At 38.2% G+C, this 27,944-nt stretch overlaps 1 protein-coding gene and 1 long non-coding RNA gene across 6 annotated transcripts in view; one reads left to right on the forward strand and one right to left on the reverse strand.

The window, feature by feature from the left end:
- Nucleotides 1-5,429, forward strand: part of LOC106537418 (uncharacterized) — a 33,646-nt gene extending 28,217 nt beyond the window's left edge. For both annotated transcript variants that reach the window (XR_015697738.1, XR_015697739.1), the window contains exons 3-5: nt 2,105-2,179; nt 2,722-2,937; nt 4,392-5,429. This is a non-coding gene — a long non-coding RNA (uncharacterized LOC106537418). The remainder of the gene's footprint in view (nt 1-2,104; nt 2,180-2,721; nt 2,938-4,391) is intronic.
- CFAP54 (cilia and flagella associated protein 54) overlaps nt 1-27,944 on the reverse strand; it is a 142,338-nt gene that overhangs the window by 25,520 nt on the left and 88,874 nt on the right. For 3 of the 4 annotated variants that reach the window (XR_015697737.1, XM_087723328.1, XM_087723327.1), the window contains exons 45-58: nt 26,744-26,950; nt 25,647-25,713; nt 24,381-24,563; nt 23,439-23,525; nt 21,528-21,650; nt 21,090-21,143; nt 17,620-17,836; nt 16,563-16,663; nt 6,284-6,453; nt 5,431-5,527; nt 4,981-5,131; nt 4,059-4,216; nt 2,624-2,803; nt 1,330-1,456 (exon numbers count right to left, since the gene is read on the reverse strand). Coding sequence is in view for 3 of the 4 variants with exons in the window: in XM_087723328.1 (XP_087579454.1) it covers nt 1,330-1,456; nt 2,624-2,803; nt 4,059-4,216; nt 4,981-5,131; nt 5,431-5,527; nt 6,284-6,453; nt 16,563-16,663; nt 17,620-17,836; nt 21,090-21,143; nt 21,528-21,650; nt 23,439-23,525; nt 24,381-24,563; nt 25,647-25,713; nt 26,744-26,950 (1,922 nt within the window). In the remaining variant the exon portion in view is untranslated. Of the gene's footprint in view, nt 1-1,329; nt 1,575-2,623; nt 2,804-4,058; nt 4,217-4,980; nt 5,132-5,430; nt 5,528-6,283; nt 6,454-16,562; nt 16,664-17,619; nt 17,837-21,089; nt 21,144-21,527; nt 21,651-23,438; nt 23,526-24,380; nt 24,564-25,646; nt 25,714-26,743; nt 26,951-27,944 lie in introns of those variants that run through there. The other variant, XM_087723329.1, reaches the window with a different exon arrangement.

Consider the following 27,944-nt stretch of genomic DNA (forward strand, 5'->3'; position numbering starts at 1 on the left):
TCGATACGCTTTCTACAAGATGTAATGAAAGAAGATTCTTTTTTTGTGTGTTTTTGTTTAACTAAAACAATTTAAAAAATTTAAAAAAAAACATGTAGACTGTAACAGTGATCAAGTTGATTGAGGGATACAAAAAAGTCGTACATAGTCATATATGGGCTGTAAAGTTATTTTTTCAACACCATGACGACTTTGAATGATAACTGAACGAATAGTTGATAAGCAAGGACTACCTGTAGAAAATAATGAACTGTGCCCACAGAAGAACAAGAATAAGACTAGACTAACAATCAGCAATGTATTAATTCATTCAGTACCAATTTTCAAAAGATTATAGACCTTGTGAAACCCTCGTAATGACAAGTGATTCATACCATGTGTTAATCAGACACTACAGCCAATGTAAAATTTTATGGAATTAAAAAAAAACTGTTAGAATCACAAATGATTAATTAACCTAACATGTGAATTGGAATAATTGAAAGTCAATTTATCTTTGAAACAAACACTTTTGCAAAGGATCTTTCATGGAATGTTGATTTTAAATACAAAATCATATAAATTCCATATGATTTATATTTTCTTAATTTTCAATCCATTGTATCTCTTTATTTCACCAATACGTCTTCATTACTCAAAGGAAAACATAACAGTTATGCAATGAAATTTACAACCAGCTCATACCTGAAAACAGGAAAATATGGTAGTCATGAGAGAATGAATTGAGGAAAGAAGAAACAGGTCAATTAATTTCTCTAGCTCTGTCTTTTAGAATACAGGTACTACAGCTCAAAGCAAAGCTTCTGAACTTACAAAAGTGAAACATTTTGATCAACAAAGTGATCAAGTGGTTGGTTTGAATGTGTTGCCATTGCCATGGAAGTTGGGGTTTTATGGTTTTTATGTTATGGATTTAAAATGTTGTGAGCCACTGAGTGAATTGGATGCCCATATAAATATATTAAAATAAAATTTATCTAGCTTCCAAATGTAAGTAAGAATTTGGTTATACAGTACGTTTGACTGAAGAATTAGGATTTCTGTCATAAAAAAAAGATTATTTTAATATAAATTCAGTAAACATTATCCTGTTAGTTTTATATAGTTTATATCTGCTATAAATTATCAAAAATGTGAAACACAAAATAGTTGTAGGCATAGTAAGTTATAGAAAGATGTTTTTCTTTACAATGTCTTTATATATATTGATGCTAGCCAAAAATTTATAGTATAACTTTATATATGAAATCAATAGATTCCACATACATTAAACCCCTTAAATAAGTTTCAGAAATAACAAAAACTTGTATTGTATTAAACAATCCTTACCAATTCTCATTTTGATTTTTGCCAGTAGTGCGATGTGTGGCAGGTATATGTTCATCATAGGCATTTTTATAGTTGTTAAAGTAGGATCTTGTCCATGTTGTTCAAGTGATTGCCCCAAAATAAACAGCTGTTGAAAATGTCAACTTTGTAATAAAAGATATGCACATTATCAAAATATCCCAAGGGACAAACCATTTAGCCCCATAATAACTCATAATAGCCCAACAGCATGGGGCATCAATTTACTAGGGAAAAAGAGAGAAGGGAATGGAGGAAAATAAGAAATCACATAAATATATCTCAATGTCTAAATAAATCATTTCCCACTTCATATTTAAAAGCTTCATTGAATTATCCATAAGAAAAGAAGAAAGTACTTTCTTTTAAAAAAATACAAAAGAAATTCAGAATTTGACTTTGACCATCTATTTCTTCTGAGCCGCAATATCAACATAAATTAAAATTTGTATTTTATATATAGATAATTGGAGGGGAAATAGTCTCAAAATTTCCTAATCAGGGTTTGTGCTCATTAAGCCCTGCTTGCTAATTGTTTAGAGAAAAAGAGAAGAAAATTTAGGTCTGTGGGAATGAAGAACATTCCATGATGTGGCATTGCATGACAAGCTTAACTAATAGTATTTTCAACTAAGTAAAACAAAGACTTGTAGTTAGTATTTGTGTACCTAATTCATAGATTTCAATTATATTCCAAAAATAATCCATTCATTGTAAATCAGTTTCAGTAAATAAAAAATGGTTTTATTTTCTTCAGGTTGAACAACTGAATGTCAAATCAAGAGTTAATGATAATAAGTAGAAGATCAGGATCAGACCCACAAATCTGAAAGTAACTTTACCAATCTTTCTATCATTTTTGATCTATCCATATACAATACATTGCATTTACCACATAGAAATGTGATAAAAGGACCATAATTTTTTTCTAAGAGTTTGAAATGCAATTTGTTCACAGAGCATGGTCTAGTGTTGAAGATGCAAAAGATCAAACAGTAAAAGGTTCTGCCACACGATCCATCTGAACTGCACCCATCCCTTGCATACTTGACCCAATTTCAAAAACAAAATTAAATGTGATCTGATTCCTGGCCTGGTTTTAGAAGTCCACCAATACATAACATTAATTTCATTTTGTATTTAACGTTCAATTTTAAATTTAAAAATGCAGTAGCTGAGGATAAGACTGATAAAACCACCAAAATTTAAGGCTTTCCAATGAAGCTGAAAAACACTGAAAAACTATAGTAACATTCAATTATTAGTATATACTTACCTGTTTAATTACTAGTTCATGTGCCTGAACTAATACATTCAACTGGTCCGTTTTACATGATTCTGAACCATCTTCTGTTTCTGTTCTCATTATATCAGCTAGTAGAAGCATACTCTCTACTAATATTAAATTAGCTGGTGGAGAAATCAGTGTCGTTTCTTCAAGCAATTTGATTACATTCTGTGTGAAAGAAGATAGATGACAGAGAGGCAGACCTACATTTTCAGCTCTCAAAGTCTATTACCAAAGACATGTCTAAATTTATCCTGTTTTCTATCACTACTCTTCTGCCAAGCAATAATCCTGTTTTATATGTAAGTATACACAATTCTTGACTGCAGTATCTATAGAATATTACCCTAACCCTCTTAAAACTGTGCAGAGTTTTGAACATGACTCTTCTCAAAATTAGATTCAATTAACAGCATGGTTGGAACCACCTACTACACAAATCTAACAGCTAAGATATACCGTATTTTTCGGAGTATAAGATGCACCTCCCCCCCGCCAAAAAAAGAGGGTAAAAATTTGGGTGCGTCTTATACACTGAATATAGCCCCACCAACCCACCAGCTCCCACCATTTGGCCTCTGCCCCACCAACCCACCAGCTCCCACCATTTGGCCTCTGCGTCCCAGCAATTTATCTCCTTGCAGCAAACAGGGGCTTGTGGAGACTGCAATAGGTTATAGCAATCCCTGCAGCCTGAAACAGCTAATGATCAAGAGAAATTGAAAGTGAAACACTGTTTGCTCCAGAAGGCAAATTGCTGGGAGGCAGAGGCAGAGATTTTTTTCTTGTGCAAATCAGGCTATTTGCTGCAAGGAGGTAAGTCAGTAACTATAAATGCCTATAGAATGTTCAAATTATTAGACTTATTTTTTAAAGACTGCTTTATTATTGTTCTAGACAGCTTAACAAAATGAAGAAGCTTTTTAAAATAAATGTCAGTACTATTGTATCTTCTTTTAAATAGCAGAGAATAACTATACTTCCAGAAAGCACATCAATTTTGACAGCATCTGTACAAGTATAGTCTGAAATGTAACATTATAAACAGTGTATATTGTCTGTACTGTTTGCAGTTTGTTGCAAGGAGGGAAATTGCTGGGAGGCAGAGGCAGATATTTTTCCCTTGTTTTCCTCCCCAAAAACTAGGTGTGTCTTATACTTCGGAGTGTCTTATACTCCAAAGAATACAGTAATCTCCTTTGATGAGAGACTCACTCCATACCAAAATTATGTGACTACCAAATGCCTGAAAATGTTATTTCTGCATTTTTCTTATGAAATATTGAAACTGTTAGGCAGTAATAATTAATCTCAGGTTATTTTACTGTAAAATGCAAATTAAATTATAAATAGCATCAAAATTCATTTGTTTCATAAGAATGATACTGGGAAATAATTGATAATTCCGTTTTGTGCTAAATACCTGTAAATGAAGCTTAATATCAGCCACTGGTAGTCTTTCTTGAAGTCCAAGTATAACGGCTTGCATGGTAATTTCAGCAAGAGTCTCAATATCATTGAATGCTTCCGCTTCCATTTTTACTTCATTAATCAGACTAGAACACTCTGTTAATTCATTTTCTTGAAGAAAAGTAAAATAATGCCATCAAGAATAATTATGGAACAAAGTATCATTTTATAATACTTTATTATTGTAATTGATATAAAAGATATTTGAGCACATCCAACATAGTTCTTAACATTATTTTATGAGAAATATGAACAAACGTATATTGCTTTTATTATCTCAATACAGCACATGTAGACCCTGCTTAACTATGGTAATTGGGATCAGAATGTGTATTGCTCAGTGATGCAGTAACATGAATTACCATGGGACATTAAATGAGAACTCCACATAATTGTGACTTCTGACTTCTTGTACGTTTTCCTATCGATTTTACTTATGGGAAGCCTGTATAGAAGGTAACAAATTACAGAACCCTGCAAAGTTCAGAAATCTGGACTGGTTTCTGAAAACTCAAATCCCAATCACATGACTGTAAAATCACTGTGGTAGCTGTACCTTTGATGAAGCCATAAATACCATTTATTTAGTGCCACTCCAAGTGTGAATGGTTGCTGAACAAGTTGTTGTTAACTAAGGAACCACCTATAGAGATTTACAATGCTACTTGAATGCTCAAGAGGACAAAGAGGTTTATAGTGCAAGCAAGATGCAATGAAAACCAGCTTCTACAAAAAAGTATTTCTAGACAAGGAAGTAATCATGGGAAATATGCATAAATATATAAATGTTTCTGAAGAGGTAACACAGATAGCTTTCAAAATTAAATTTTGTTTATGCATTTACCTGACTTTATATACTATTGACTACTGATTACCTTTCATTATTTCAATGCCTCTTGCCTGTGCTGTAATTGCAATCACTAATGCCAAACGACATTTTAGCCATATGTGTATATTCAAATGTTCTCGTGCTGTTACATTGTGAATAAGATTGGAATCCTCAGCAGAAATCCTTCCATCATATCCCTGATCAAAAGGGGGAAATGAACTGATTACTAGGTTTAATGTTCAATTGTTCTATAATTGATTAATGCATTTTAACATAGAGAACGACTCTTATATGTCATGCTTACTAAAATGTTTTGTTAAGTGTAAAATATATAGCTTTCATTGTGCCACGTGGAATAAAGTAAATGTATCTGTAGTAAAGTAAAAATCTATAAAATAACAATAGAATAATTTTTAAAGTATTTCAATATTTATTGTAGTGACCCATAATGCTCTCAGCACTACCAATTTAATAAAATGTGAATACTGAAATATACCTTATCTGTTTTCTCTGCATCTTTTTGAGAATTAGATGTATCTGTGAAAACCTCTGCATCTTGGAGTAGTTTTATTGCAGAAAAAACCAGTGCAGCACTGTAACCAAAAACACAATGATAGATGATAGATAGATAGATAGATAGATAGATAGATAGATAGATAGATAGATAGATAGATAGATAGATAGATAGATGATAGATAGAGATAGAGATAGAGATAGAGAGAGAGAGAGAGAGAGAGAGAGAGAGAGAGAGAGAGAGAGAGAGAGAGAGAGAGAGAGAGAGAGAGAGAGAGAGAGAGAGAGAGAGAGAGAGAGAGAGAGAGATAACATTAATAGTCACACAGGATTTTAATAGAATCACAGAAGGGAAGGGACCTTGGAGGTCTTCTAGTCCAACCCTCTGTCCAAGGCAAGGGACCTTATTGCATCGAACAGCCAATTGTTTAGATCAGAGTGTCAACCTCAGCAATATTAAAAGGTATATGGATTTTCTTAAACTCCGTACACCTTAAATTTGCTGAGCTTGAGAAACATACTAGAAATTCAGATTGAAGTTGTTAGGAATTTAATATTCAATACATACATACACATGATAGCCCTACATACTGCTTATTACAACAATCAAGATATGAATAGCTGTTGTCATTCCAAACAGCTCAGGAAAATGTGTTTCCTGCCAGTCACCAAATGTTAATTCACTTATCAATGAATGCTTTTCCAATTTTTTAATGTTTTAAATGAAGTGAAAAAAGGTATCAGTTAAGACAATCATCCATGAAGCACTACTTTCAGCAAATGTTAGTTTTATTCCAGTAGAAAAATGGATTTATCAAGGTATTTTTTTAATTCACCTGAAAGCTGTTTGAAGTCTCTGTTGAGCAATAGCTGCAAGCTGAAGTTTAGCTTCAATGACAATTTCCAGTTCTACAGCTGAACACTTATATATCAGTGCACCATACTTATTTTGTATGGTTTCAAGAATTAGATTAATCCTTTCTTCAGCTTCTCCCAATAAAATTCCCTAAAATAATCAAAACTATATCACTGATCAATTAATAAAAATTAAAAAATTAAAAACTATTTCAATATGAGCAAACACCATTAAGAAACAAGATAATTACATGAATTAAGCATGTAATTTGTTTGCATTTAAATTCCTTATATTAAGGCATATAATATTTGTTGACATTGTATTTGTGAATATTGAGGCATTCAGTGTTATTAATATCCAAATATATTATTAGTTTCACAGCTAGTTCTTCAAATACATACATACAAAACAAATGATTCTATGCCATATTGAACATGCAATTATAAGTTGCTAACAGGGATATATATATTACAATAATTACAACCATGAACTTAAGAAGTAATTTAAATACCTACATTTAATATTTTCTACCCAATAAACACACAGACCAAGGTAATTTCCTCAAACTAAGAAATGGCGATGAAATCTATATCTTCTATCTACATCTTCTTTCACATTATATTATATTATATTATATTATATTATATTATATTATATTATATTATATTATATTATATTATATTATATTATATTATATTATATTATATTATATTATATTATATTATATTATATTATATTATATTAATTATTATATTATATTATATTATATTATATTATATTATATTATATTATATTATATTATATTATATTATATTATATTATATTATATTATATTATATTATATTATATTATATTATATTATATTATATTATATTATATTATATTATATTATATTATATTATAATATTATATTATTTATTATATTTATATAAAAAGGATGTATGTATATATGTATTTCCCAGCATAAATCTGGAACGCCTTGAGCAATTCCAACCAAACTTGGCACACAGATGACACCCTCTGGAGACAAATACAGTGGAGGTAAGACACCCCTAACACCCCTCAGGGTGTAATGGCTTCTACCGTGCTGTTGTAAAATGGCTTCTACTATACAGCGGAGTGGAGTTGCCATGGTAACGGCTTCACAGTACTCCACAAGGGGGCTCCCTCTGATAAGGGGGAAAATCCAACATTAGAAATAACTCTGGAAAGCCTGGGCATTTAGGGAGAGCGAGTGTGGCGTCCTAGAGCAGCAATTGTTTGTGATGTCATGGGAGGGGGAAGGAAGCCTGATTAGGCCAGTACAGCAGTAGGCCTATGAAGGGTGCCTGATTAAGCCAGTTCAAAGGACTTTGACTGAGCGTGCATGGCCTAAGCAGATCGCCTGCCCCCACCTCACTGCAGCGGCCCAATCTCGCAGGAAACAGCTTCGGCCTGTGTTCCCAAGATCATCCTTCACCCCAACTCAGGCATACATTTCCCTCACACAGTAGGCCTATGAAGCAAAGGGAGCATGATTAGGCCAGTATAGAGGCCTTTGATTGACCATACTCCCTCACACAGTATGCCTATGAAACAAAGAGAGCCTGATTAGGCCAGTACAGAGGTCTTTGTTTAAGCACGCCTTGGCCTAAGCGGATTGCCCACCCCCCAACTCACCGCAGCGGCCAATCTCACAGGAAACAGCTTCATCCTATGTTCCAAGGATCATCCTTCACCCCAACTCAGGCATAGTTCTCCCTCACACAATAGTCCTACGAAGTGAAGGGAGCCTGATTAGGCCAGTACAGAGGCCTTTGATTGAGCACGCCCCCACCTCAGAGCTTCGGCCCGTATTCCAAGGATTGTCCTTTGCCCATAATCATCGTGCGAAGGATGGGACCACCCCAACTAAGGCGAAACAGGTATGGAGACCACAGAGGAGACCCAGCCTATTTCAGCAGTGGTGGAGGCGGCGCAGCATGGCCCAGCTCAGGAATTTATGTTCCAGTCCCAGACCCAGTTTGAGAAAATGGTAAAACGGGTGGTAGTGGCAGAGGTAGGGGGTGGCGCCTTTTCCCATCGTTATGCCCAAACCCTATCCACTCTAAAGAACAGCTCTGTGTTTTTATATCCAGCTCACCAGATAATTCAGGAACCGTGACGCTCTTTGTCACCTATCACAATGGCGGGTGAGAAGGGGTGAAAAATAAAATTTCTAATAAAGTTTTAAATTTCTAAACGGATGTAATTACTTCATAATTTTAACCAAAAAAAATTGTTTTTTCCTTATGCTTATTTTATTGTATTCCATAATAGATTTCATTGCTGCACCAATGCCTCCAAGGATCATAGATAGGGCAGGAAAGAGGAGCGGATGGAAGGGGGAAGGGATGATGGGAATGGGACTATGGGGAAAGAAAGGCCCATCAGACAAATGGCTCCCTGTCAGACAAACGCTATAAATACCCAGGCAACACCAGGTCATCAGCTAGTTTATTATATATAAACCTGTTCTTTTGTAGGTTAAGGTCCTGGGTGTTGATTTAATTTTTCAACCACAGCATTTGAATGCAACTTTTCAATACTTTTCATTAAAACTGATCCAATAAAATCGTTTAAGAGTTTTGTGAAAATTGAATCTGTTTATTGTGCTGTATGAGTAAGACTTTACGAAAATGAATATTAAAACAAAAGTAGGTTTCACTGTCCACCCTTCTTAGATATTTGCCTGCCAAAAAGAATGAATAATTGGACATTTCCACCAAAGAAAGTATTACGCATCAATGTGCGGGACTCGGATGGCTGCCTGGCTTCTTGTTCCTCAGAAGCCAGTGCTAAAGACTAAGAATATCTAGAGCCTCCGTAGCCCATTCGTACTACCAACGGAGTCCCCTGGAAGGATTTAGTCCCAGGATTTTTACAAGGCTCAGCATTTTACCGGTAACTGCTTGTGGCTGTCCCCCTGAGTAACGAACTGCGGCGGCTTGGTTCGGCGACTGCGGCGCGGGAGAGAAGATGGCGACGCCGCGCTGATAACCTCAGCGTTTGCAACTTCTCGGCTCTCCCCCCCCTCCCTGCTGGTCGTGACAGGCTTGGAATGGTGTGGAGAGCTGGGGGGCTCAATTAATTAACTTTTACCATCTTCTTACCATCTTTCTAACATCGTGAAGGCGACGCCGTGCTGATAACTTCAGCGTTCTGCAACTTCTCGGCGCTCCCCCCCCTCCCTGCTGGTCGGGACAGACTTGGATTGGTACGGAGAGCTTGGGGGGCTCAATTAACTATTTTACCATCTTACCATCTTGAAGGTGAAGATTAACTTGTTAAAGACCATTGGGAGTTGTGGCTGGGGTGGTTGGGGTGATTGCCTGCGTTTACCATCTCGTAGCCCCCCCCCTCGGACATCCCCCTCCCGTTTTATCTGGCTGACTTTGCTGCCAGCTGCCTGTCCACTCCTAGGGTCCCTGGGCCGTTTGCCTGTTTGGCTAGGGGACTGAACGGAGGACGGAAGACGGAGCCCTGAATAGGACATTTCGATCTGAGGAGGAAGAAAGTCCGGACGCCCCTCCCTCCCCCCAGCCTTGTCCCATTTACCACCGCAGCTGCCTTAATTATTATTCCTTTGTTACTGTTGATTAGGAATATTGGGAACAACAGATGATGGCAGCAGTAGGGACAAGGTTTGGGTATCAAGAAAACCATCGCTTTCCCCCCCTTTGCCTTTGCCTTGAGCAGCTGGGGCCAGCTTTAGATCTTGGCCCACCAGACTATGGACATTACATAACCCTAGGAAAGAGACTTTCTCCTATGTGGTCCGCTGATCTTCTCTGGGACTTTAAGGGGAATAAGACTGAACAATTCTTGCTTATAAACATCAGGCATTTTTGCCTCCCCTTTATTACACACGACTGCCTTGTATACTATCGAACTTTGACCTTCCGGCTGTGGACTTTTCTTTGGGGCATAGCAGAAGGAGAAGAGTGGAGCCCCCCATTAGGGTGTGACCCCCCCCCCTCAGGAGAGGGTGGATTATTACGTTGGACTATTACGAACTTAATACTATCTTGAACCTGCGCAACCCTATCATTTTCTAATTTTAACTGGTATGTTGAGTGCATGGGATTGTCTGGTTGTATGAATGATCTCACTTTTATTTTTATTTAGCTGTATTTGTGTTTTAATTCTATCAGTGAGGACTGCTTGTGTGAGAGTTTGAGTATGAATGATTCGGAGGACCTGGCGGGTCATATGGGGGCCATTGGGGTGGTTGGGGGGGCTTTATCCACGGGAGAGGGTCGGAGCATTGCGGTCATAACAGGGAGAGGCAGATACGGCGGGGACTTTAGGGCAGGCCATCATTGGGGAAGGAGGGTTCGCTATATTACAGAGATCCCTCCTTCCGGCCCTAGGAGTCCCACTCCAAGGTCAGATGGCGCGAGTGATCAGGAGCCTGGTCTCAGGCTGCTGTCGCTAAATGCCAGGTCTGTGGTTCATAAGGCCCCCCTCATCCGGGACTTGATAACTGATGAGGGCGCAGACCTGGCATGTATTACTGAAACATGGCTGGGCACGGAGGGAGGAGTCCCCCTCGTTGAGATGTGCCCAGCAGGATTTCAGGTGCTACACCAGCCGAGAGCCCAGGGAAGGGGTGGCGGTGTGGCTATTGTAGTCCGGGAGTCTTTAGTACCTCGTAGGATCCCTGCTCCGGAGCTTGTCGGGTGTGAGTCCCTGCTGGTGAAGCTGGACCTCAAGGGTCAAGTGGGTCTGCTGCTTACGTACCTGCCTCCCAACTGCGTTACAGCAGCCCTCCCCTCGCTCCTCGAGTCAGTAGCCGAGCTGGCAGCTGAGTTCCCCAGACTTATAGTTCTGGGGGACTTCAACTTGCCTTCGCTTGGTGAACGCTCTGACGGAGCGCAGGAGTTCATGGCTTCCATGACAGCCATGGGCTTGACTCAGGTAATTCGAGGCCCAGCCCACTCAGCGGGTCACACGCTCGACCTCGTATTCCTCTCGGAGCAGTGGAGTTATGATCTTGGTCTGAGGGGTAACGAGATCATACCCCTGTCGTGGTCAGACCACTGCCTACTGAGGCTAGACTTCCGGAGGCCAAACCTCCACCGTAGGGAGGAGGAACCGACCAGGTGGTTCCGCCCCAAGCGACTGATGGACCCTGTTAGGTTCCAGACGGAGCTTGGGGTTATTCCAGATACTCTCGCCCACAGTTCGGTGGAGACCCTCGTCGCTGCCTGGCACTCGGCAGCTTCGGGGTCCCTAAACCGGATTGCGCCACTACGGCCCCTCCGGGTCAGCGGCCCCCGGAGGCCTCTTTGGTTTACCGAGGAGCTCCGGGAGATAAAGCGCCGGAGGAGACGCCTAGAGCACCTGTGGAGATCAGACAGGTCCGAATTGAACCGGGCACTTGTAACAGCATGCACCAAGGAGTATACTCGCGCCTTAAGATCGGCGAAAAGAACACACATTGCCTCCTTGGTAGCGTCCGCCGAGTCCCGCCCAGCCGCCCTGTTTAGGATAACCCGCTCCCTCCTAAATAGAAGGGAGACGGAGGACCCCTTACAGGGTAAGGCTGAGGAGTATGTTCAGTTCTTGGCGGACAAAGTTGCCCGGTTTCGAGCGGACCTGGACTCCACTCTTGCAGAGCCAGCTGAGACACAGGGGAAAGACTTGGCAAATCATCTCTGGGTTGAGTTTCAGGAAGTTGCCTCTGGGGATGTGGACAAGGCTATGCGAGCTGTGAGTACCTCCACTTGTGTACTGGACCCGTGTCCCTCCTGGCTGGTTGCCAACAGCAGTGAGGTGACACGAGGCTGGATCCAAGCGGTTGTTGTGGCATCTCTTCGGGAGGGGCACTTTCCCACCGAGCTTAAGGCAGCGGTGGTGAGACCCCTTCTGAAGAAACCATCTTTGGATCCAGCTGTTCTTAATAACTACCGTCCAGTCTCCAACCTTCCCTATGTGGGGAAGGTTGTTGAGAAAGTGGTGGCCCTCCAGCTTCAGCGTACCTTGGAGGAAGCAAACTATCTTGACCCCTTCCAGTCCGGCTTCCGACCAGGTTACAGCACAGAAACCGCTTTGGTCGCATTGACCGATGATCTCTGGAGAGCTAGGGATGGAGGCTTTGCGTCCATCCTGGTTCTCCTTGACCTCTCAGCGGCTTTCGATACCATCGACCATGGTATCCTTCTGCGACGACTGCGGGAGGTGGGAGTGGGCGGCACTGTTTTGCAGTGGTTCTCCTCCTACCTCTCGGACAGGTCGCAGTCGGTGTTGGTGGGTGGGCAGAGATCGTCCCCGAGGCCCCTAACATATGGGGTGCCACAGGGGTCGGTCTTGTCCCCGCTCCTATTCAACATATACATGAAACCGCTGGGCGAGATCATCCGAAGGCACGGGATAAAGTATCATCAATATGCGGACGATACTCAATTGTATCTGTCCGCCCCGTGCCAACTCAATGAAGCGGTGGACGTGATGAACCAGGGCCTGGAAGCTGTTAAAGACTGGATGAGAGCAAACAAACTGGTGCTCAACCCAGACAAGACCGAGTGGCTGTTGTGTTTTCCTCCCAATAATTTGACCACCGTACCATCAATCAGGCTGGGGGGACAAAATTTATACCCCTCAGATAGGGTCCGCAACTTGGGAGTCCTCCTGGATCCACAGCTGAGTTTTGATCACCATCTATCGGCTGTGACCAGGGGGGCATTTGCCCAGGTTCGCCTGGTGCGCCAGTTGCAGCCCTACCTGAATCGGGAGGCTCTCACGACAGTCACTCGAGCCCTTGTGATCTCTAAGCTGGAATACTGCAACGTGCTCTACATGGGGCTGCCCTTGAAGAGCACCCGGAGACTTCAGCTAGTACAGAACGCGGCCGCGCGAGTGATTGTGGGCGCACCTCGGTTCGCCCGCATAACACCTATCCTCCGCGAGCTGCGCTGGCTGCCTGTAGATCTCCGGGTGCAATTCAAGGTCTTACTTACCACCCATAAAGCGCTCCATGGTAGTGGATCTGACTATTTGAGAGACCGCCTTCTGCCAATAACCTCCCTGCGTCCCATCAGATCGCATAGAGCGGGCCTCCTCCGTATTCCATCCGCCAGCCAGTGCCGACTGGCGACTACCCGGAGGAGAGCCTTCTCAGTTGCTGCTCCGACGCTATGGAACAATCTCCCCGTGGAGATTCGTACCCTGACCACAGTCCAGGCCTTCCGTACAGCCCTTAAGATCTGGCTAGCCCGTCAGGCCTGGGGATAAACTCTTCTGCCCCTCCCGAATGCTGAGTGAATGTTGTGTTTTAGTATTTTTTAGTTATTTCACATTTTTTTTTCTATATTTGTCTTCACTCCCCTTCCCTTATTATTGTAAGCCGCCCTGAGTCCCCTCAGGGAAAAGGGCGGCCTATAAACGCTAAATAAAATAAAAAAAAAATTGTTTACCATTTCAGCTTTCCTATCCTATACTCATGTCTTTGTTTTTTCAAATGTTGTTTAGACATTCAATTGCTTCTGGCTCTTTGTGACCCAAGAGTCATCATTTCTGTAAGTCCACACATATTTTGGTACGTTATATTAAATTATATATGTTAATATTTAATTTTTTAGAGTTTTAGAGTTTTATTGAACACTTATAGGCCGCCCTTTTCCCTTAATGTTTATATTAAAATCTAAGGATAGATTTTTATTTATTTTTCACATGTTTGAACTTCCAACTTCCCTCACCCTTGTTGAATGATGTTTGGAAATCAATGTATATTATATTCCCCACATTACCATGGTCAACTAAAGTGGTCACCATTTTCAAATCTATCTTCTTTTGCCATCTTATTCAACCATACTATGTTTGTTTCAGCTCTGTTCAGTTTTTAAGTTATTCTGCTTACGGATTGGCAGATAGTCTAACAGCCGTTGTGTATTTTTCTCCAATTTTTCATTAGATTGGAAAAAATAAAAAGACCAGGATTGTTTAGCATGATTTATTTTTGATAGAACCTTGCTGGCTCCTGCCAAGTAGAATATTCTTTAAATGCTAAAAATTGACTGTTCAATAATCATATTCAAAGTTTTGCCTTGTATTAACATCAGACTGACCTAACTGTAGTTACTCAGTCCTTTTGATTATTTTCAAGATACAACAAACCTCCATAGGGATTCCTCCTCCATTTCCTATACGTATCTCTTTTAATTCTTAACTCAGTTGAAAGCTCCTTAGTTTCTTAAAATGTCTTGTCCCTATTTTTTAATCATACAGGGCGGGGCATAACCTTTTCCTAGGGGGTCACAGCAACACTTGTAATAACAACACAAATAATTCATACACCATTCGAAAGCCCATCAAAAACTGAGTTTATTGACACGATTTAATAGTCAGTATGACCACCATTAGCCCTTCGAACAGCATTCAAACGAGGTGAATAAGAACACAACAAATCTTCAAACAGTTCCGTTCGATTTTCCAGATTTTTCAACACAGTTTCCAAATTCATTCTCAAAGTTTCAACCGAATATCGATTTTGACCTTGCTCCTGAATCATCAGAGCTTCCACTTCATCCTTAATTATGGCCCCAATGTTCTCTGCCGGATTGAGATCTGGCAAATTTCCCGGCCAGACGTCATTGCCCCAAAATTCGACATTGTTTCCCTTTAACAATTGCTGAGTCGCATTTGCACGCATGCAAGGAGCTTTGTCATGAAGAAAGACAGCCTCACCAACCACCAAGACATTGTCTGGATCACTGAGAAATGGAATGACATTCTCCAATAAAATTTTCTCACGGAAATAATGCCATCCCAGGATTCCCCTTTATCCTTCAAAACCCAATGCAGTTTCTTGGCTGTGAAAATGACGAAAATCCCGATGCAAGTCGGATTGCGAACGATTTGTCGATATCGTTCATGTTTGGCGATGTCGTCGACGTCTTTAGCCCAAATTCGATCGTTCTGGAAATTCGGTTTTCGAATGGCATAAACGAAGAATTCGTCAGATGGCGCCAAATGAAGAAAATCTTCCTCGGTCCATTCAGACAACCAATCGCACAACCAAAGCCGATCTTGAACGTGTGTTTGAGTTTTCAATGGTTTGCAAATGACGTGGAATGGCTTCAAACCTTCTCGTTCTCGATATCGGCCGATTGTCCTTTGATCAACTCGTTTTCCACGAATTTGAAGGATTTCTTGGGCCACTTTTCGGTTTCCTTTTCGTTGTTTGCGACTGCCAGTTGCAATGATGGCTTTGCTTTCTTGGGACAGTTGCAGAGGACGCCCTTCTCCAAATTTTGTGAAACATTCTTGGGCTGTTTTGTTCCAATTATCAGTAACCCAATCCGGATGACGTTTCAATTTGTTTGCAATCCATTTTCGATTGATAAACGTCGCTCCAGCATCGCGAGCCTCTCGAAAGGCAATGCATTTTATTCTGTCAATGATCCTTTGTTCTTCCGAATCGAATTTTCCAGCCATTCTTAAAGCAAATTTAACATTTAATAGCTCATTCAATTCAGTTTTTTATGGGCTTTAAAATGAGGTGTCGCGGAAGTTGTAAACTGCTGTCGATCTTGCTATGACCCCCTAGGAAAAGGTTATGCCCCGCCCTGTACAAATCTGCTTCCATCACCTTACCTTTCAGGAATTTCCAATCTTCCTATGCTCCCTTTACTCATGGGATCTTATCTAGTATTTCTCTAAGTTGCTGCTTTTTTCTAAAGTCTAATGTACATGTATAATGATATTTCAATTTCTATATCTGAATTAGTTTGAAACTCAAGCTGACATGGTCACTTCTTCACAGAGTTATCACTATTTTTAACTCTTCAGCCCTCTCTTTATTAAATCTAATAAGGGTAATCCTCTTTCAGTCTTCTGGAAAATGAAATAATCAGCAAGACTATTGAGAGAAATTTGGGGATTTTACAATCTTGGCCAAGTTAATTTTTCAATAGAGTTAAGGTAGTTGAAATCTCCCACTATTTCAATGTCTGTCCTCCCTGAAGAGTCAATAATTTGGTTTAGGATAACATTTATTCCAATATTCAACCTAGTTCATCAGCTTGTATCATACTTCACAAAAATATATTTGTTTTTTCCTATTTCTTGTATTCTTACTCCTCTGTTCTTCCAGCTCAAATTCCTGGACTTCAATACAAAAAATACAAAAGTGTATTTTCTTGTATGGAAATCATTTAGTTTATGTAAAATAAATTGCTTTCCAAAAATAAAAAATGTTATTAATGTTGACTGTGGATGTTCATTTAACATATAATTACCTTCAGAATAGAAGTATTTAACATGTCTTTGTTCCTTTCAAGTTCTACAATCAAGACAGATTCTCGTTTTCCACTTGTATATGATGGAGGTAATACATAACCTTTGTAAAAATAACATACATGATCAATTCCAATGGAAGCACTCAAAACAATGTAACTCTTAAAATAGCGAAAAAGTGATTACAAATGAATTATTTCTCTGGTACTCTCAAGTATATTTACTATTCTCATGTATAATGTATAACACATGTGCAGGGATGCAAGGGAGTGTGTGAGAGGCACCATGGGTGAGGGTGTGCAAGAGATGGGATGCAGGTTAGGGAGGGTGTACAAGGGTGCAAAGGGTTGCATGACAGGCATGGCGAGGATGGAATCCTCTTTGGATTGCTGAAAAGACCACATTGTAAACAGGAACTATATAGGGGCATCCTATCCTTACCCCTCTGTTGAGAGATAGCTTGTTAATTTTAACATAGATAGTCTCCCTAACTCCTTTTTCAAACCAATGAAATGAAAAACCAATATCCAGAACGTGACCTTGGAGTGGCCCTTTTCTTTCAAGTGCAAAATAATTATTTAATTCTGTCCTGATGCATTGATTATCCTATGTTGTGCCATGCATTTGTGTAGTAGCTGTTTTATTTCCCAAAAATTGAAAAGCCCCTCTCAATAGTGAGGGAGGAATAGGACATTACTTAGTTCCTGTTTACAATGCAGCCCTTTCAGCAGCCCCAAAACTCATTTGCACTCTGATTCATGTGATCCTGAGGACACAGATTAACCTCCAGGAGGTCTCAGATGTTAATGACTGGCTAATTGCAAACAGTATAAATCCTTTCTATTCCCCATCAATTAGTTAGAAGCGAAAAAGCTTCTTAAATGAAATGTGAAACTTTTTTTTTTTTAAATCAAGATGCTCCAGTTGGTGTTTGGGGAGGGGAGGGGAGGGGAGGAGCACCTTTGGGGACATGTTAAGCAAGCACAACCTTTTTCAAAATATTTTAAGCTTCATATATCATATAGTTAAAATAAAACTTTTAGTTTATCTTATGAATACCTTTCATGATTGCTTCAGTATTTCTTCCTGACTTTCTTAAAGTATCAGAGTCAGTAGAATATGCTGTCCTCATTACTTTTTCAGGAATACAATATAATGTTGCAGATAAACTAATAATAAAATGCATTTTAGCTAATATAAAATTATCCATGATTTTTGATTCGCATGCTGCAGTCCATGTTGAATTTATAGGCCTGTTAAATACGTCTTCCAATACCTTATAAATTAAAAAAAATATTTTAAGACAAGTAATTTTCTTTTAAAGACTATGCAAATAATATTTATTTTTAAGTAAAAGAAAATATCTTTCTTTGAGGACAAATTAAAATCTAGCAAAGACATATGGAATGAAACATTTCATGCAATTTCCATTTTCCTTACATATCTATTTCCTCCATTTAAAATATGCCCTTATATGAATTCAACCAAACTCATTTATGCTGAAGCATCACAAATGTAACCATTCGTATGTGTACTGATTTTAAATAATGTCAAGATTACAAATTACAAGGAATCTTATAGGCCATCTGCCCCAACGCTTTTTAGTGAAAGAATTCACTAAACATATCTGCTAGGTGGTCTTGCAGCCCATTTTAAAACTTCTTAACAATGATATTTCATTGCTTAAAAACTTTTATTGTCAAGAAATTCTGTCTAAATATTCCTTCTTTTCAAATTTCAGTATATTGATCTTTGTCTGATTTCAGTTTCTACAAAGAACAGTCCATCTCCTTTAAAAAAAAGATATTTATGGCAATTATTCAGTCTTCTGTTATGCCCAACTCAAGCATGTCTGTTAAACCACTACTCCATGAGCTGCATTTGTTGCCAGTTTACTTCTGAATCCAATTCAGGATGCTGGTTTTAACTTTTAAAGCCCTTCACAATAGGGAGCAAGAAACCATCTCTGCCTAAATACATTTACTTGTTCCATCAGGTCCTGCGGAAGAGATATGCTGCAAGGGTCATCTGCAAGAGCTACATCTGGGGAGACGTGAGAGTCTTTTCTGGCAGAGCAGCTGCCCAAACTAAGACTGGCACCACTCTTGTCAACCTTCCAAAACTGTCTCAATATATGATTATGTCAATAGGCTTGGAAATCTTAAAGATAATGATGGACTAGTGAGGTTGCTGTATGGTCTTTGACATCAAATCCTCTCAACTACTCTGTTAATAGTAAATATTGATGATTTTTTTTAAAATTGTAAAATGTTTTTAATATTGCTTACTTTATGGCTTCTTTTTTATTGTATGCCACCCAAAATCTTATTTTATGAGATAGGTGGCAATATAAATATGATGAATGTGAGAGTGAGTTAGAATGAAGAAGAGAATTAATGATTTGAAAGGTCTGTTCCAACTTCATATCAGAATAATCCTAGATCTCATTGTCACTAAGCCAGTGATGGCAAACCTTTTTCTAAACACCTGCGCATGCATGAGCGACCACCACCACACATGTGCAAGCAACCCCCCCACTGCGCATGCACAAGCAACCGCCACACACCGGGGGAGGGGGGAGGATATTGCCCTCTCCAGGCTCCAGAGGCTTTTCACAAGTTTAGAAATAAATTTCCAGTTGACACGTTGGGGCTGTTTTTTGCCCTCTCTAGGCTCTGGAGGCTTTCCTGAAGCCTGGGGAGGGAGAAAGGTGGCCAAACGAGCAAACCGGAAGTTTGGGAATGAATTTCCAATTGGCTCATTGGGCCTGTTTTTTGCCCTCTCTAAGCTCTGGAGGCTTTCCTGAAGTCTGGGGAGGGTGAAAACGGCCCAACGGGCAAACCAGAAGTTTGGGAACAAATTTCCAGTTGCCTCATTGGGCCTGTTTTTTGCCCTCTCTATACTCCAGAGGCTTTCCTAAAGCCTGGGGAGGACGAAAAACAGCCCAAAAGGCAAACCGGACATTTGGGAACAAATTTCCAGTTGCCTCGTTGGGCCTGTTTTTTGCCCTCTCTGGGCTCTGGAGGCTTTCCTGAAGCCTGAGGAGGGCGAAAAACAGCCCAACAGGCAAACTGGAAGTTTGGGAACAAATTTCCGGTTGGCTCATTAGGCCTGTTTTTCACCCTCTCTAGGCTCAGGAGGCTTTCCTAAAGACTGGGGAAGGCGAAAATGGTCTCCCCTGGCCAGCCAAAAGGCTGAAAATCAACAGGCCGCCACACACATGCTGAGCTGAAGGCTGCCGTGCTGGCAAATAGGGCTCCGCATGCCTCTTGTGGCACGTGTGCCATAGGTTCACCATCATGGCACTAAGCTATCTTATAGCTATGCACTTGATTTCTCTTACCCAGATGTGAAATCTAACACAGCTGGACATTATCCTGTTGGATTCAAGTCTGACAAGGTAAATTTGAATTGTAGCTTTTGTCTCTTCAGTATTACCCCATTTTCCTATCTGATATGATCTGCAATTTGACGAGTAAACCATTCCATATTCTAAGTAATTTATAAAAATTGTAATAGCTGTAGGCACATGTAGCTCTGTGGGAGTCCAATTTATACTTCCCATTTGGATTATGTGAAAGTTATAAATACATTTTATGTGTGCTTGTTCAAATAGTTCCAAATTACTATTTAACAATTTTACATATGCCTATCAACAGTAGGTACTATTTATGATGTATTAAATTTCTAGATATTTAATTGTATACAGGCAGTTGTTAAAAAGGAGATACAATTTCTCAACTGAAATTATACTGAACTTATTTAACTGCCAGAAATTGCATTTTAGCTTAAAACACTAACATGTGAGATACCTCTTGTGAAATAACAGATTATTCATGTAAAATAATGCATGGGTTATCTCAAATACATCTGCAATAATGAAACATTTCTTATTTTACAATTTATATAGAGAGATTTTGAGTTACAAGTTGGTGGTAGCATGAAATGAAACACATATGAGAGAATTAGTATGAGTATGAGTTCTATTTGGACAAGATAACGACAATGTCACTCTCAGCATTAATCTCTATTTTACTGATGTCAATCTGCAGCATTGCAGAAAATATCATTTCTGTTTTGAGGAAGGTCTTCAGTTGTGAGAAGGACTAGATTCTATGGGGGAAGAAGTAGATTTAGATATTTAGATGCAAATTAGAGCTGATCTTATATTTTGAGGAAATCCAAACTGGTTAGCATTTATATCACATTCTCAGACTAAGAATATGGTCTCCTCTTAGAACATGTAAATTAGGTATTTCAGCTTTTAAAAATGGTTCAGACAAGAAATCAAAACTATGAGTATTAACATTACCTTTATCGTAAGTTAGAGTAACAAAAACCTGCAAGTCTGAAAGCACTTCTCCCTTCCTCTGCTTTTACTTTCCTAGGAAGGGTCCTTCTAAGACTCTTTCCACCTCTCATTCCTTTCATGGGCTGAAATATATCTGTGTGAATATTGTTTTGGCTTCTCCTTTTTCTGTCTCTCAAGTCTATTCTCACAGTCCATTGAAGCTATAATACTTTCTTACCTGCATATTTCCACTTGTCAAGAGGCTTTGTGATGAATCAAAAGATGGACAGATCTAAATTTAGTAAAGAATAATAATATAAGATAATTACTATATAATTATACAGTAAGAAAAATGGAAAATTGAAGTAATAACACTGACAAAAATAGCTTTAACCAGTTCAAATTCATTAAATAAATAAATATACCCTTCTGTAGCTATATTGTTTCTTTTTACTATGTGAGGGCTTTAAATTTTCAAATGATTATTTTATGGTAAATAGTAGGTTGCTTAAGATCTCAGAAAGAGAAGAAAACAATCTTTTATTTCATTAAAAATGAAAAATAAAAAATAAGCCAAGTGCTATAAACCCTCCAGAGGCAAACTATTCCAGCAATTAAATGCAAGGGAGTCTATTTTCTGGATTTTAGGCTAAGGAAAGAAAATAAATATCTTTACCCAAACTTTTATAGTACGTTTGTATACGGAAGGCAATCTCCAAGGAATTTTATCACCACGATTAATAATACAGAGTTCATGAAAGGCATCAGAGAAAAATCCCAAATCTGTAAGGACTTTCATCTAAGAATAAAAATAATAACTAATTAACATTCATGTACTGTATATGTATGTTTGCAACACTAGAAGCTATTTCTTAAACTATAGAAACTTCCCTGAGCATGGAGAGCCAATAATACTGTGTAATTGATTTTCTTAGCTGTGGAATTAGTCTTAAAATAATTATTGGTGGTTCAGTTTCTTCTCATAGATAATTTCCAAAAGAAATCATGATAGAATTAAACAAATTGTAACAAGTATTTCAATGAACCATGGTGGCACAGTGGTTAGAATGCAGTATTGCATGCTAACTCTGCCCATAGCCAGGAATTTGATCCTAACCAGCTGAAGATTAACTGAGCCTTCCATCCTTCAGGGCTCAGTAAAATGGGGATCCAGATGGTTGGAGACAATATGGTGACATTTGTAAACTGTTCAGAGAGTGCTATAAAGCACTGTGGAACGGTATATAAGTCTAAGTTTTAGTGCTAATGCTAGTGATATCATCATGCTATGTTATTATTCTCAGGTTATTAAAGAACTGTGAAAAGCTATTCCATATTACTATCATTCAAAGCAAAATTGTACATGTTTGGTTATGCATTATGCAATGGCATAAAACTGTTTGCTGGAGAACAGCACCACATTATAAATAAGTCCCTGCAATCCCCTACAATTTAAAATGTGATGATTATTCATATTTTATATGGATGAGTTCCACTCTGAAAACAAGGTGCAAATTTTAGTTCTAACTTGTAGCTCTGACAATATCCTAGAACTTCACTATAAATTTTGTCAAAACTCATGTATTTTCTGTATTATAAAATAAATAATATAGGAGTATGCACATAAAAGGAAAATATTTTCTTGCCATAGCCAGTAGCAGCTTATCAACAGCAAAACATATCTTTTCTAGTTTACTTCTATAAATAACTGTTCTAGCCCAGGAAAGATTCAGCACAGTTTATGAACAGCAACAATAGCAAAGAATATATTTTTCTGGCTATCCGCTTGTAGTCTTTTCTCTTACTAATGCACGAATGCACAGTGTACAATTCCATATTAGTTATCTGCCAGCAACACTCCACAAACAAGCTAAAATAATAGAGTCTGAAAATTCATGCAGAAGGTACACACTAAAATTCAACAAATAAACAAAGCAACGTAATCCTTCCATTTAGTCTGTACAAAACAATAAAAAACCATCTAGATAAAATAGAATAACAGAATTGGAAGGGACCCTGGAGGTCTTCTAGTCCAACCCCCCCTGCTCAAGTGGGAAACCAACTGTCAATTTTTCCAGGAATGAGTATCCCAGCAAATTCACTCCAAGATCAAGACCATGCAATGCTCAGAAAAATTGTAAAAAATCCAAAGTTATATTTCAGACTCTATAGGCCTCAGTTAGCATATTAATGTTAAAGTTCATGACAGTACAATTAGAAAAATATTGAACAAGTATGGTTTATTTGGAAGGGTTGCTAGGAGAAAGCCTCTTCTCTCTAAAAAGAACATGGCAGCAGGCTTAGGTTTGCAAAGTTAAATCTGAGCAAATCACAACATTATGGAACAATCCTTTGGACAGACAAGACCAAAATGGAGATGTTTGGCCATAATGCATAGTTTGGTTTAGCAAAACCCAAACATAGCATATCAACAAAAATCTTGTGCCAACTGTCAAGCACAGTGGTGGACGCATGATGATTTGGGCTTGTTCTGCGGCCCAAGACCCAGAACTTGGGCCGCATGAAATGGCAGAATAACCTAGTTGCATGAAATTATTTTTAATAAAATAATTTTTGGTACATTTACCTTTAAAATTCTTCCTTCAATACACTTAATTTCATTCCGGCAAATTTCTGACACAAAGTACTGATATAATGTGAACAATGGCAAAATCTGCAAAATAAAAAATAAAAAAATAGGACAACTCTATAAATATTTATTTACATGTACATGTAATTTTCTTCACCCTTTGTGGCACAGTTCAAACAATATGCAATCCAAAACATGAATAATGGACCTGTGCAGATTGTTCAGCAAGGCATTTTGCTACTGTGCAAAGCTCATCAGAATTTTCAAAGATGTAGAGAAGATACCTCAACTGAAATAATATTTAATGCAATAATTCCAGTACAGTGGCTTGATGATAAGAAAAAATGCTTTATATGCAGCAAACCTTAAATTTAATCTGTTGTAAGTCAAAACTGGAAAAAAAAACCTCTGCCAAAACTATTTTAGAATTAAAGTAAAACTAAAATTAGAAAGCTAATTTAGTAAATTTTAAGTTAAGTAATAGGAAGTAATATTTCCATGAAGTATCTTCACATCTCCTCCTCCTCCTCTTTTTAATGTCCCAGTGTAGCTTACAATTCTGGTATTTTGCCCTAAAACTAAACAGGTCTAACCCTGCTTAGCCTCCCAACTCAGATAGATCAATTTGCTGAGACTATATACAAATAGGGGAATGGGTAGGAAAATCAGTTTAAGAACATATTAGACAAAATGTATTCTTATATGACAAATTTTATGAAGTGTATGATTTATGTTTAAACATGCAACTTTATTTGTAAATGTATTTAACAAGTGTCCTTGTTCTAAGCAAGCAACTGTAGGATCAGTTATATAAAATATGCATAACTGTATGTATTGACTGGTCCCATATAGTTAAGAGTGAAAAAAACATGTTAATTAATATTATAAATTATACCTCTAACAAGTATAAATAATTACTATATCCATTATAATACTTACTATTAGATTTTGCCTTCTGCAATGCAATTCATGCAGAACAAATGTGAGATTTGCAATAACTGTTGCAATATCAGCTCTATAGTAATCAACAAATAAATCAATGCCAGGAATTAATATGTCTGTTTCGTATTGTGCAAAGTCACAATCAGCTTTAGGATGTGGTAGTGAGGCTCTAAACAAAGACTGAAACACAGAATAATAACAACATTCAAGCTCCATACAGGTATAAGCACATTTAATTAATTTCTAATGTTTCAAACTCCTAAGATGAAACCAAATATAATACTCAGCCTACAATAAACAGGACCAAGGCACTTTGCAAGATTGCTTTACTTTCCAATTATAAACTCTTTTTATTAACTAAATATGAGATAAATAAGTTTTTAAACAGTAATCAGTTAAAACAACTATTTAGTTTTAAAAATATATTAAATTTCTACTAGGGGGCTTCAAATCATTTGAAAGAAGTGTTTTGCAAAGTGCATTTGTCTGCCACTCACACCACCCCCACACCACACCAATCTTGCAATGGACTGAAAAGTATATACTGCACTATAAAGCAAAATACTGAGCAAGTATTCTGCATTATTTGTTTTGAAAATACTAATGTTGGTGGAATTATAAAGCATTCTACATTTCTTTCTGCTTTCTAGAGCCGAGGTGGCGCAGTGGGTAGAGTGCAGTACTGCAGGCCACTTCAGCTGACTACTAGTTCAGCAGTTCAGCGGTTCAAATCTCACCGGCTCAGGGTTGACTCAGCCTTCCATCCTTCCGAGGTGGGTAAAATGAGGACCCAGATTGTTGGGGGCGATATGCTGACTCTGTAAACCGCTTAGAGAGGGCTGAAAGCCCTTTGGAGCGGTATATAAGTCTAAGTCTAACTGCTATTTCTTCTCTAATAAGGTACTACTGGCTGTTTCCTTCAACTGGCTTGTCTCTTGATTTTGCATGTATAAATGAAAGCATATTTCTTAAGACATATGTGCATAAGAATTATGATAACCAATTTATCTCTAATATAGCTCCATAATGATTACAAATTAATGTTATTTGATATCAAAATACTCTCCAACTTTTCCATAATATATAAATAAGTAAGTAAACAAACAAACAAACAAATTATGTGGGCTTACAATAAAAACACCAATCATCTATATGCATACACATTCACTATATCACAGCATAATTTTCTATTTACAATTCAATAACAAAAGTTTATCTACAGATTACTATATAATGTCTAATATTAATACATATATTAATTACCTTGAAGAGGATAGCAGATAAAATGCAGGTTTTGATTCTTAGCTTAATATTATACTGTAATGAATGCCTAAATGCAAAAAGCAAGCAATATAGTTAAGCAGTGAAGTTTGGGCCTGATTTACAATACCAAAATAAATTTTTGAGCTTTCAAATAAAGATATTTTTGTCACACATTCCATCAGACATTGATGTATAAAATTGGTCAGTATGTTGGTTTCATTTACAGTGCCGTAATTGCTGCCAAAGGTGCATGAAGTACTGCATGAAGGGTCTGAATATTTATGCCAATGTGGTATTTCAGTTTTTTTTCTTTTTAACAAATTTACAGACATTTCTAAAATTCTGTGTTCACTTTGTCATTATGGGGAACTGAATGTAGATTAATGAGAAAAAAATGAATTTCAACAACTGTAGAATCAGACCATAGCAAAACAGAATTGACAAAAGTGAAGGGGGTCTGAATACTTTCTGAATGCACAGTAATTTCTATTAATTAAGATATCTGAATACAATGTACAGAATTGCTAAGGGATTGCAACTTACTGCAACGGTAATTGCAACATGTAACAACTGCAAATTGGAGAAAAATGGAAATGAAATGAAATGCCCTTATAGTGGCAATGACTAACCAAGTAAATTCTGCAGGGACTCCTTTACCTTTTTAAATAATTTTGAATGGTCAGCATGTAAGCGAGAACTATATGTTTATCACATTTATTTTATTTAATGGTTCTAAGGACTTCAGCTATATCCGAAGTCTGTTTCAATTTACCAGTTATAGTTCCAAATTTATTATTTATAGTTCCAAACTTACTATATTTCTTTGTAATGGAAATCCAAGATGTTAATTTAACATGTAATTTTTTTTTGTTATTCTGCCTACCACGTATTTGTATAAAATCATGTAACAATGCAAAGATACAATAGGAATATAACATGAAGTAGGATTATAAGATAACTTTTTTAGTTGGAACAGAGAAAGCCCTGTGTTCATAATAAACATAATATGTATGAATCATTGGTCTGAATTTCTATGAAATTAAATCATTAAGTAAAAAAAATGAATTGTAGATTAGCAAATAGGAAAAAATACTCACTGAGCTATTTTAGCTGCTAAATTGGCTCCTTGTAGGCAACCCCAAATTCCAGCCCGAGAAATAAATTTCTCAGAGTAAACTTGAGATGTTTTTGACAAGTTACCAATAGTTTTCTCTGATGAGTCATCTAATTCTTGCCACTGATGAAGTGCATTATCCATTTTGAGAGCTGCATCAAGGCCCTGACACCAGCATTTGAAAGCAATTCTGAGATACATTAGAACTTACATTACTGATATTCAAATGGAAGGTAAAAAGATAATATTTTATTTTGCATATGTCTATAGTTAAATGCAATGAATTAGAAAATGATAGAAAGCAAATAAAGTACACATAGTCCTTTATATTGTTGTAAAATTGTGGCCTGGAATCTCAGTGATGAGTGAAGTTATTGTTAAATGTGATGCCCACATGACTGCTTCACTCAAGGGCTGTGATCCTGGCTCTCCAGTAGCGTTGGTTAAGCAACCATGAGGGTCATTAGAGCGAAAGAGCTACCGACTGAAGAAAGGCAGGAAGCTCCTTTCTGTGCATGAAAGGGAATTCCTGTGCACAGCTGTAGAAACAAGGCTTGGATCTTAAGATCCCTGCTTCATTTCTCCAGTGCAGTGCAGGAGTTCCCTTCTGCAAATGAAGGAGAGGTGAACTCCTGTCCTTGGATGCAGAAACTAAGTAGGGATCCCAAAAATCCAAACTTCATTTCTGCAGCTCAGTGAAGTATGTCAGTTCCTGACCCCACGTGAATGGGAGTCTAGGACAGTAATAGCAAACGTTTTTCACCTCGGTTTCTTGGAGGCCAGGAAGGGTGAAAATGGCCTCCCCTGACTTCCCGTATGTCCCTCAGAGGCCATTTTCCAATTTCCAGTGAGCCCAGTAGGTCCATTTTTTACCCTCCCCAGGCTCCAGAGGCTTTCTAGTAGCCTGGGGAGGGCAAAAAACAGCCCAACAGGCAAACTGGAAGTTCGGGAACGGACTTCCAGGTTGCCCATTGGACTGTTTTTCTCCTTCCAGAGGCTTCCTGAAGCCTCTGGAGAGCGAAAAACAGTCCAACGGGCAAACTGGAAGTCTGTTTCCGATCTTCCGTTTTTTGCATTGGGCGGTTTTTCACCCTCTGGAGGCTTCAGGGAAGCCTCTTGAACATGAAAAACCGCCCCCAAAAAAGACTGAAAATCAGCTGGCCAGCGCACGCATGCGCACTGGA

Source organism: Thamnophis sirtalis, unplaced genomic scaffold (genome assembly GCF_051295495.1).
Source record: "Thamnophis sirtalis isolate CommonGarterSnake01/CBP01778 unplaced genomic scaffold, rThaSir2_p1.2 scaffold_9, whole genome shotgun sequence".
Classification (NCBI taxonomy): Eukaryota; Metazoa; Chordata; class Lepidosauria; order Squamata; family Natricidae; genus Thamnophis; species Thamnophis sirtalis.